Raw genomic sequence first — 11,039 nt, 5'->3', positions numbered from 1 at the left:
TTTCCAAGATTACTCTGAGGTGAAGTTAGTAAAGTGGCATAAGAGAGATGTATATAAATTTCTCCTCCTCACCTTGGTCTGAATTGTTTCTGCTGACTTATTTCAGTGGTGAATCACATTCTACACATGCTGTTCCTTTTCTACTTCTTGGTGTCACTCCAGACCACGCACTTGAAAAGTCCTCTTTCTCAGTATTTTAGGCTTCTTTTCCCTAAACAATCAAGTTGTCTTCTGAATTATGATGATACTAATAAAAATAGGTTTTTCAGTCCACTACACAGGTGGCAAAATGGTTATATGGATACAGGACATTTAAAGAAAGAGATATGAGGTACTCAAAACAAGTTATGAACGAAGTGACACTTGGAAGAAAACGAAAATATTAACAATACTGTTTTTTCTTCTAGGAGTGGAACTAAGTGATTCTTTTTTCTTGCTTCTACTTTCTGATACTTGATGAGCATTTGATTATGGAATAATTTTTAATAGAAATCTACAAATCACATTAACTGCCAAGATAGCAACAGGTATTGATCTAAGTGACATAGGACAGAGGAGCAGGCAGAGGCCCAACCTGAGGATGGAGACAGCACCAGGTTGTTCACCTGAGACCTAGAGCCTGCTCTTTACTAGGATCATAAACTGGCTGATCCTAGCAGAGGGTGCTCTAGGTCTCAGAAATGGGAGCACTTTTCTACCCTACCCTCCCTCCTACAAGCCTCTAGCAGCTTCAGACCTGATCTGTCAACTAGTGATGCTCCTTGTTCCTTCCCCATCAACCTTCCTCAAACACAGATAAGCCATAATGATATTTACCATCATGGCAGATAGGAGACATGAGGCAGCTCCACACAGACTGGGTATTTTGTTCTTGACCTGACAACTAGCACAGTACCTGGCACACACTGGGCACCTAATAAGTTATCTACTGATCTAAATAGCATGGGGGCACCTGGGTGGCTCAGTCGGTTGGGCGTCCGACTTCGGCTCAGGTCATGATCTCACGGTCCGTGAGTTCGAGCCCTGCGTCAGGCTCTGTGCTGACAGCTCAGAGCCTGGAGCCCGCTTTGGATTCTGTGTCTCCCTCTCTCTGACCTTCCCCCATTCATGCTGTCTCAAAAATGAATATGTTAAAAAAAAAAATTAAAAATAAATAAATAAATAAATAAATAAATAGCATGATTTAAGGCCTTTTGCTCCTTGCTGAAAATCCTTCACAAGGACCAACTTTGATTTTACAACTAGAGGTTAAAAATCTTAAAATGCCAGTACTTCATAAAGTTAGCATAAAGATGGCCATTTTATAAAAGTTCCTGTCATCTATTTAGTACCTATGATTTTTCCTGCTCTGATAGGATACATCAAAGAAGAGTGCACAGAGGGACAACTGGGACCACCAAAGACATTGCTACTTAGATCACCATTTCTCCTGTAACTACCACACTCAACTGGACATGGAGATTCTTATTATGGGTAACTATGCCAGAGAAGATAGGCAAAAACTTGTGGTTTGAACCAAAGGGAGATTAACACTGCTTCCTATAATTTTTGAAATTATCACTTTAATTTTTAAAATTATAGAGATTTTAATGTGGGTAAAGTTAGTATCTATACACTCAGAAAAACCCAAAAAACAGCTCTCCTATTTGCTTCTGACATCTGATCCCCAGGTTAGAGGCAGCCACACTTATTATATAAAATTACTTATGCCTATGCCAGCATGAACGTGTATTCTCACTTTTTAAAAACATAAATGGTAGAATATTACGTTTTGTTTTTCAAACATAGCTTATTTTATTATACAGAAACATAATTCTCTGAAAATTAATTAAAAGTTGTTTGATACAACTTCAAATTGGTTTTAACAGTCAGTCACTAACAGAAAACAAAAGGCAATTTAATTATTATACATTGGAACATAAATCACATTTAAGCACAAACATGAAAACAGCAGACTCATTTCTCATCTTTGACTTGTTTCTTTTCACTGTCTTCTTCCATTTCAAAAGTGAATGGTTTGTCATAACCCATTAGATGGTTATAATCTTCAGGGTTTGGAAAGAGCACTGGATTAACTAACAGTGATTTTGTTTTAGCATAAAACGTGGTAAACACATGTGTGCTGTCTGGAATCTTCACGTCATTTTGGTGAAACACTGTACTCGTTTCTGAAAGCACAACATTATAAGTAATGGCTTTGTAAGTGTCTGTTGTAGCTTCATGGTACAACCGAATGACATAGCCTTTTGTAACAAAGTGAAGCAGTGCTGGAGTGATCACCGTAAAGCTTCCTATGATGCCATAAAATAATATTTGCAAAGGCAGACTTCCAAATATAATATTATTTTGTGCAAAAATGTATGGTAGAAATGCAAGGCTGATGACACTTGTAGAATAAGAGAAACATTTCACACCTAAATAGGAAAAAAAAAAAATGGGAAAAGATTAATATATATAAATTTTATAAAACAATCAACCAATTAATACTTCCATCTTCTTATAGCATCACCAAAACAATAAAATCAACACACACACATAGTGATTATTATTTCCTAGGCTCTGTCTTTACATACTTTATTTTATTCACAAAATCTTTGAAAAAGCACTATGAAATAGACGGATAATTATCATCATCACTCCCATTTAAGACATGAGAAAAACAATGCACTTGCTCTATATCACAGAGCTACCAAGTGGCAGAACTGGGATTCAAACCCAGGCAATTTGACTCTAGTGCCCAGGCCACTGACCAATACATTGCACTGCCTCTCCAGGTAAGAAATCTGCTTTAGGGTTAACTGGCCCTCTATCTCAGTTCCCCAAGAAAAGATTCAATATTACTCAAAGATCCTTATGAATACTATAAAAGTTAATTCAGCCAGCAGATTATCAAATAAAACTCTATTAATAAGCACTTCCACATATCTAACATTAAATGTTTATATATGAGGCTAACATTATCAGGCTAAGTGCCCAGGATTAAAACAGCAAACTACCAAAACAAACAAACAAAACTGAAAACAAAACAAAACAAACACCAGTGGTTAAGAAACACATGGGAAATAAGGCACCTGGGTGGCTCAGTTGGTTAAGCATCTGACTCTTGGTTTCAGCTCAGGTTATGATCCTACAGCTAGTGAGTTAGAGCCCTGCAATGGGCTCCACGCCTGCTTGGGATTCTCTCCCTCCCTTTTTCTCTGTCCCTCCCCCACTTATGCTGTATCTGTCTCTCTCAAAATAAAAACTTAAAAAAAAAAAGAAGAAAGAAACACGTGGGAAATATATTCAACTTCTTTATCAATGAAAGACATTCAAGTTAAAACAGTGAGATATTTTTACCTGTCACATTAAAACATTAAAAATCAATGACTTCTGAAATGCATAGTTAAAAATGGTTAAGAGACACCTGGGTGGCTCAGTGGGTTAAGCAACTGACTCTTGATTTTGGTCAGGTCATGATCTCATGGTTGGTGAGATCAAGCCCCACATCAGGCTCTGCGCTGAGGTGTGGAGCCTGCTTGGAGTACTCTCTCTCCCTCTCTCTCTGTACCCCACCACTTGTGCATGCTCTCTCTCTCGAAATAAATAAAAATAAAAAACATTTAAAAAATAAAAATGGTTAAAATGGTAAATTTATGTTACATATATTTTACCACAATTAAGTGACTTAAAATGTAAATTTCTAGAAGATCGACAAGTTGAGATCCTAGACAAATTGGTTATAAATTTAACTTGGAAAAACAAAGTAAGAAAAAAGGGTGGGAGAAGTTAGATATTAAAACATAAGTCTATAATTATAAGGTGTGGTCCTGGTGCACAATAAAACAGATCAGTTGAACAAAATGGAAAATCCAGAAATAAACCTAACTGCATATGGAAATTTATATACTATAAATTTATATACTATACATCTCAAATACGTGGGCAAAAATGGTGCTAGGACAACTGGATAGCCATATAAAAAAGATAAAAACTCAATCCATCCCTCATACCATCTACTAGGAAAATTCCAAATAATCCTGATATTTAAATGTAAAAAATAAAATCATAGAGATAGAAGAAGAAAATATCCATGCAGTCCTTCATAATCTGAGAATGGGAAAACTTTTCTAATTATGACTCAAAACACAAAAGCAATCAAGGAGAAAGGTAAATCTGATTAAAAATGTACATGGACATAAACAAAGTAGAGACAAATGAGAAAAATATTTGCAACTTATATCACAGAGTGTTAATATCCCCAACATATAAAAGGTTACTAGGATATGAGAAGATCAATAACCCTGTCCACAAACATGCAAGAAATAGAAGCAGATGGCTCACTAAAACAAAAATAACCTCAGCCCTTAAACAGAAGAAATGTTAATAAACCTCAAACATAAGAAACATGAAATTAAAACCACGGTGAGATATTGTTTTCCTCCCAAACTGCCAAAAACCAAGTTTGACAACATACTGTTAATGAGGCTGTAACACAGTCTCATACATTGCTATTGGTTACAGGCTTAATTATCTTGCATCAGTAATTTAAAAATAATTCCTTCCTTCCTCCCACAGGTAGTTGCTATGACACTGGTACACATACAATACAATACAATACAATACAATAGGGATACAATGCGGACCAAGATGCCTTCTATAAAAGCCACCTTAGTCCTTCCAACTACCCTTTTTTCCCCAAGACTTTTGTCACACTATGGTGGGTTGAATAGTGTACCTCAAAATTCATGTGTACCCAGAACCTCCAAATGTGACCTCATTTGGAAATAGGGTCTTTGTAGACAATCAAAAATTGAGATGAGTTCATCCAGGAACAGGGTAGGCCATGACTCCAATGAGAATATCCTTGTAAGGATAAAACATGACAGAGACACAAAGAAAACATGGCCCTTCCCAACACCAATTTCAGAATTCTAGCTTTCAGAACAGGGAGAACAAATTTCTGTTGCTTTAAGCCACCAAGTTTGTGGAAACTTATTACAAGAGTCCAAGGAAACTAATGTACCATATACTTTATTTTGCCTGGATTGACGTAACTGTCATTTTCTAAACAATATATTCTGGGCTTTCCCAGCTTCATGTCTTTGCTCATACTACTCCATGCCTGGGATGCCCTTCTTTCACACCTCTTCATGTTCAAATTCTTCTTAACCTAAAATGAGACTACTGTGACATTAGTTAATTATTTGTGGAGGAATTAAAAGGAACAATCAACTAAAAGACTCTTCAAATGTCTTTAAAGTAGGATCCATTTGGTAGTTTAAAGAATCTCCAAGAACGTTACCTCTATCTTAATGTCTCTCATTCAGTTTTACATAGAAAAAGTATTTCTCTCTCAGTTCCTACATAAAAAAAATTGTAATCAGGGGCGCCTTAGTGGCTCAGTTGGTTAAGCATCCGACTCTTGATTTTGGCTCAGGTCATGATCTCACCGTTTATGAGTTCCAGCCCCGCATCAGACTCTGCCCTGATAGTGCAGAGCCTGCTTGGGATTCTGTCTCTCCCTCTCTCTCTGCCCCTCCCTGGCTTGAGCTCACTCACTCTCAAAACAAATAAATAAACTTTAAAATAAGTAAAGAAATAAAACAGCAATCTCTATAAAGTATATACAGTGACTTTCTATCACCATAATGTTGAAAGAACTCAAACATTAAATTCTTATAGAAGTTACAATTCTAGAACTTGGAATACCATGGATGGCTATGCTCTTCCACAAATATGACATCCTAACCCCATGAAAATTAACCATTTATATTCTCATCTTTAAAGAAGGAAGTCAAATGGAAATAAATAAATTAGTAAGCCTTCCCTGCATTTGAAGTAAGGGTCTGCTCAGAACAAAGGGTATTATGGGTATCACTGTTAACATGTCTAGTAGTTTAAATCCAGGTATCTCAGGTCAGAAATGTGACAAATGCTCAGTGGCCTACTTATGTACTGACTCCTAGAGGAATTTCTAACCACTGAAAATTAATTTTTCCAGTAACTTCAGAACTCTTCTCAATAGTGATTACACTCAGTCCTTATTGCCAAAGTTTTAAATATCTACACAGTCCTCTAAACAGTCTATTTTGATGCCTCACACTTGAGAACTTACAGATTCCCAGAGTAAATTAAAAAAAATTTTTTGGAAATTTATTTATTTTGAGAAACAGAGAGAGTGAGCAGGAAAGAGCAGAGAGAGAGAGGGAGAGAGAGAATCCCAAGCAGGCTCTGCATGGTCAGCACAGAGCCCCACAAGGGGCTCAAACCAACCAACCTCGAGATCACAACCTGAGCCAAAACCAAGAACCAGCCGCTTGACCGACTGAGCCACCCAGGTGCCCCTGCAGAGTAAATTTTAGATGATCAGTTGACACCAGCATAATCAAAAACAGGAATGCAAATGAAGGTGCTGAGATCTTGTGGCTGACCTGGCTATAAAGTAATCCTTCGGATATTTCAGGTTATTCTTTTAAGATTATTAAAATGAGATACAACCTCAGGAACTTGAACAAATCACATACCTAAGTTCTTCTGACCTTCCCTAATAAATTATTCCATACTAAATACCAAATTAAGAGCTAAGGAAAGAGCTTCAAACTTGTAGTCATTTAATACAGTTTTTCTTCCCTATTAGTCTCTACCACCTACAAAAGCCACTAAACATGTTTCTTGAAAATTCTAAGGTGAATTGAAAAGCTGTAAAAGTAATGTATTTTTTTAATTATGAAAGTATTATATGCTCATTTTAGCTGCCGAATTAAAAAATATATGAAGTAAATGTGTAGTCTCTCAAAATAACTACTCTTTAAGGGGTATTCTTCCACATTTTTTCTCTGCATACTCAAACATTACACAAATAAACGCACACTTCTTGTTCTGTTTTACTTTGTTGTTAAACACCTTGGGAGATGACCAAAGGATGGAAGCTTTAGCACCCAGCCAGAAGATCACACAGCCATGAACAGTCTTCAAAAATCTTTTTTAAATCTCCTAGAAATGCAAGGGTCTCAACCTCTGAATCTTGCATTAAGAGGACACAAGAAAAAAATATATAACCTAATTTTTCCTCATATCTTGTGATTAAGAGGTACTAAAATAAGAGGTAACATCCTAAGTACATTTTACAAAGGAAATTACCCTCACTTTTGATTACCCACCAAACACTGTTCGGGCCAGATTCCCAGTATAAATCAGCCTTCCATCTTCTGATTTTTCAAGCTGTGTATGTAAGCATTGAACACACCTTTCCCAACAAAGAGGTATCTATTGAAACAGAGACCATTATAATGTGAGTACATAATAAAGTGCATTTAGACCAACTTTTAATTTTCTTTAAGTGTATTTTGTAAATTATAATGAAGAGTAAAAGAGAACTTGTCACATACGGTTATTTAAGGAATTCTCAGAGCTAAAGAAATCAAACTAACAAAATCTCTTTCCTGAACTCCAGTCACAACCTGCGGAGTTGGAGAGTGAAGACCTAGGTTTGCACCCCAGCTCAAAGCCTCCTAGATAAAGCATGACTTTGAACAACTAAAAACTTCAGTAGAACAGTCTCTTCCATTCTATGGCTAATGAAAATGTCAAAAGTTTAAGCGTATTAGTTTTCAAAAAACAAAATCCTCAATGTAATGTAAATAAAACACTGCAAATTCAATTTGTTTGAAGTCCAGACCGTCTTTAATACTTCTGCATCTCCTTGCTTCCCTTGTTCCTCTTAATATTTCACTTGAAATCCTGTATCACATTTCACAGAAGAGTTCCCCGAATGTCTAAAAATTTGTTCACAGTACACACACTTCAAAATGTAAAAGGCATGCCTGATCCATTTATGTTGAAATTTAATGAAATTCCAATTCCCATATTAGGCATTTCCAAGTTTCAATCTTGTTTACTAATCTTGATACTTTACAGGGCAGGATTAGGAGACAATTTATTCAGATAAAATGAGAGCATTAACGTCCCCAACCCCTTTTTCCAAAGAGCAAAATAATTCCTTACAATAAGCTCACCTAATAAAAAAAAATAGAACAAACTTAAAGTCCGGTTATCTGAGTTCTTTCAGTTCAGTCTCCAGATGGTGCCTGTAATGTTGCAGATTAACCCCTCCGAGCTTCCGCTCAAGAATAGAAAGAGAAGAGTCGGCACCCACGAGCTGGGTTTGCAACCACCTGTAAATTACTCAGAACCGCCCAGAAAATGACCACTTTCCAACAGATATTCCTAGACTCGTGAGTGCTGTAAACCCCGGGATCCCGGGCCGGTTCCCGAGGCCGAGGCCCGGTACTTCTGCGCTGCCCTCAGAGAGCTTCTTCCGCACCAGGGTCACCAGGCCGCCGGGGCGGGGGCTCCCCAGGCCCGATCTACCCTCACTCCCCCACCTCCACCCTCACCGCCCACCTCCACTCCCATCCTCTCTCGGTCCGCAAGCCTTGACTGCCGACCTGCGTTCGCACCCGACTCCCGAGGAACGGCCGGGCTCCCCGCTGCCCTTCGCTTCCACTGCCAACCAGCCCCGGGGAGCCGCTGCAGGAGGCCACACGCGACGAGGCCGCGCTAGGGCCTCGGAGCGCGGCAGCCGCCCACGGCACTGTCCTCTTCCCGCCGAGCCGAAGTCCGGCCGCCCACGGGCTGCCCAAAGCCAGAAGCAGCATCCCGCGCGTGACAACTGGCGGCCGACGGCGCAACCGCGACAACGGGAACCGCGAGGCCCAGCTCCCAAACCGACCGCAGCTGGGACCAGCCACGTTCGCTCCGCCTCCAGAAATCGGGGCGGGGGGTGGGGGGGCAGGCTTGGCCTCACGCGCGTGCGCAGAACTCGCGGTCTCCCCGCAACCTTGGCCACGCGCGTTCCCTGTGGACTGAGCTCTGAACGCCGCCCACCGGAGTCTGGTTGCAGGGATCGGCCGACGACCATCCTGGGCGCAGCTTTACTTTCCCATACTTTAGCGCTCTTTAGGAGAATGTGGAAGGACAGAGGAGAGGGAGAGCCATGAGCGGAGGACAACGCCTGGAAGCCAGGGTTAAAGTCTTTCATTCTTAGTTGGCGTCATTTTCTAGGCCCCCAAAACTATCTTCTTTCCGGAAAATGAGTCTGGCCTGTTACCACAGAATAATAATGCAATTTGGACAAAAATGAATGGTAATTTAATCCAACCATTGGATTGGGAGAAAATAAATGGAATTTATTCATATAATCCTGATACTTGTCAAATACCTCTTCTGGAATCCTTCGCATCCATATACACGTTTCTTCATTACGTGTTTAAGAGGTATTGAAGACCTATTGTGAAGACTAAGGAGCAGAGGATATAAAGAGACCGCATAAAATTGGTCAGCTGAGTCTTGAAGGATGAGCATCCAACTAGTAGACACACCTTTGTTTACTATTTCAGAACAATGTTTTTGACTCCAGATGCTATTTGCATGTAAGAAGATCAAACTAAAAGTCTAAACTAAAGTTCTTGAGAACTCCAGATCCTGTTTACTTTTTTTTCCCTGGGTATCCAAAAGGATAAAATTACACTGCTTCTTTATGAATAACTTCATTTTCTTAAAGTTATTTTCCACTTACTTTTTTTTTTTTTAAGTTTATTTATTTAGAGAGAGTGCATACACATGCGTGCACATGACTGGAGAAGGGACAGAGAGAAACGAAGGGAGAGAATCCCAAGCAGGTCTGCTGTCAGGGCACAGAGCCTGAGGTGGGGTGGGGAGGACTGGATCCCACTAACTGCAAGATCATGACCTGAGCCGCAATCAGGAGTCCCACGTTCAACAGACTGAGCCACCCAGGCCCTCCTCTTCCACTTAGACTTTTAAAATTCTTCTGTTTAGTGTAATTGATTCTGCAAATAGCATTTTTCCATTTTACTGATATATGTCTAAAATTTTCTTTTAATATAGTGTTTTAATATTGTTACAAAAATAAATTGAGATATATTAGAAATGTTTCATTTATTTGAGCAAAAATTTATTCAAATTGGGCAGCACCAAACTGAAAGTGGTTAAGAGTCCTCCATTGAGAGGAGCTAGTGGCAACACAGAGAAGACGAAGAAGCAAAGCAAGGAAGTTATTTCATTTGCTATAGTTTAAGCATTTGCGTTATTTGGGGAAATCTAGTTGGCTGTTTGTGATTGGTTGTTCTTAGACATTTATAGGAATTAATTCTGGCTTAGGTTTGGTTTGCTTACATAGGCTATCAAGGTATTAGAGCCGTCTCAGTGTAACGGCGTCCTTGACTGATTACTTCAATAATATACTGAGAACTTGAATTTTAACTTCTGTTAGGCTTAGTTTTGTTTTTTCCCCAACAGATACTATAAGCAAATAAAAATAATATTTGGTTTACTTCAGGTTTCTAAATAGCTAAACTGAGATCATATTCTGAAAATTCTATGCTGTAGAATTATGTTGAATTGTTATTTATGCTTAGATTTCCCAGTTCTAGTAATATAGACATTTGTTGAATATAAACTACTTGAATGGGATTTTAGAATGATACTAAGACTTTAAAAATAAGACTTGATACCCATTCATATCATCTAAGAGGTTCCCTTTAAAAACAGAGGCTGATAAGTATGCCTGGGTGGCTCAGCTGGTTAAGCATCTGACTTCTGCTGAGATCATGACCTTGTGGTTTCTGAATTTGAGCCCTGCGTGGGGCTCTGTGCTGACAGCTCAGAGCCTGGAGCCTGCCTCAGATTCTATGTCTCCCTCTCTCTCTGCCCCTCCCTGCTCATGCTCTTTCTCTCAAAAATAAATAAACATTAAAAAAAAAAATGGAGGCTGATGTAAAACTGAAAAACAATTATCACTTGTAGAATGTATGGCCACCATTATTGTATGTCCTTTTTGTCTGTTTTTAGCTGTCTTTCCTCCCCATCCACCAGCTCTCTTTTCTTCCTTTAAGGTGAATTTAAGGGCAGAATGGCATGATGGAAAAAAGAAAAAAAATTGGTAAACCTAATACACTGATAAGAACCCAAAACATTTCTTTATACATTACTGGTTTAAAACATAAACAGAAGAATCTTTCTGGAAAATAATTTGT

General features: G+C 38.7%; 1 protein-coding gene across 1 annotated transcript; it reads right to left on the bottom strand.

The window, feature by feature from the left end:
* Window positions 1-1,769: 1,769 nt before the first annotated feature.
* Window positions 1,770-8,748, bottom strand: TMEM70 (transmembrane protein 70). The gene is made up of 3 exons (XM_019453300.2): window positions 8,430-8,748; window positions 7,143-7,248; window positions 1,770-2,414 (listed from the first exon to the last, which is right to left on the bottom strand). The coding sequence occupies exons 1-3, from the start codon at window positions 8,637-8,639 to the stop codon at window positions 1,957-1,959; spliced, it is 774 nt and encodes a 257-aa protein (XP_019308845.1). The 5' UTR covers window positions 8,640-8,748; the 3' UTR covers window positions 1,770-1,956.
* Between the last annotated feature and the right edge of the window lie 2,291 nt (window positions 8,749-11,039).

Source organism: Panthera pardus, unplaced genomic scaffold (assembly GCF_024362965.1).
Source record: "Panthera pardus isolate Hobbes unplaced genomic scaffold, ASM2436296v1 HiC_scaffold_7, whole genome shotgun sequence".
NCBI classification, from domain to species: Eukaryota; Metazoa; Chordata; class Mammalia; order Carnivora; family Felidae; genus Panthera; species Panthera pardus.
Note: the sequence above shows the minus strand (reverse complement) of the source record. Positions and strands in the feature narration are given on the sequence as shown.

Bases quoted from the DNA above. Each gene is read 5' to 3' on its own strand.
- TMEM70 (XM_019453300.2), bottom strand. From the start codon at position 8,639: ATGCTGCTTCTGGCTTTGGGCAGCCCGTGGGCGGCCGGACTTCGGCTC. The intron at 7,249-8,429 runs GTCGGCAGTCAA...CTGTTTCAATAG, and splicing joins GGAGTCGGGTGCGAACGCAG to ATACCTCTTTGTTGGGAAAG. The intron at 2,415-7,142 runs GTGGGTAATCAA...TTTCCTATTTAG, and splicing joins TCTGGCCCGAACAGTGTTTG to GTGTGAAATGTTTCTCTTAT.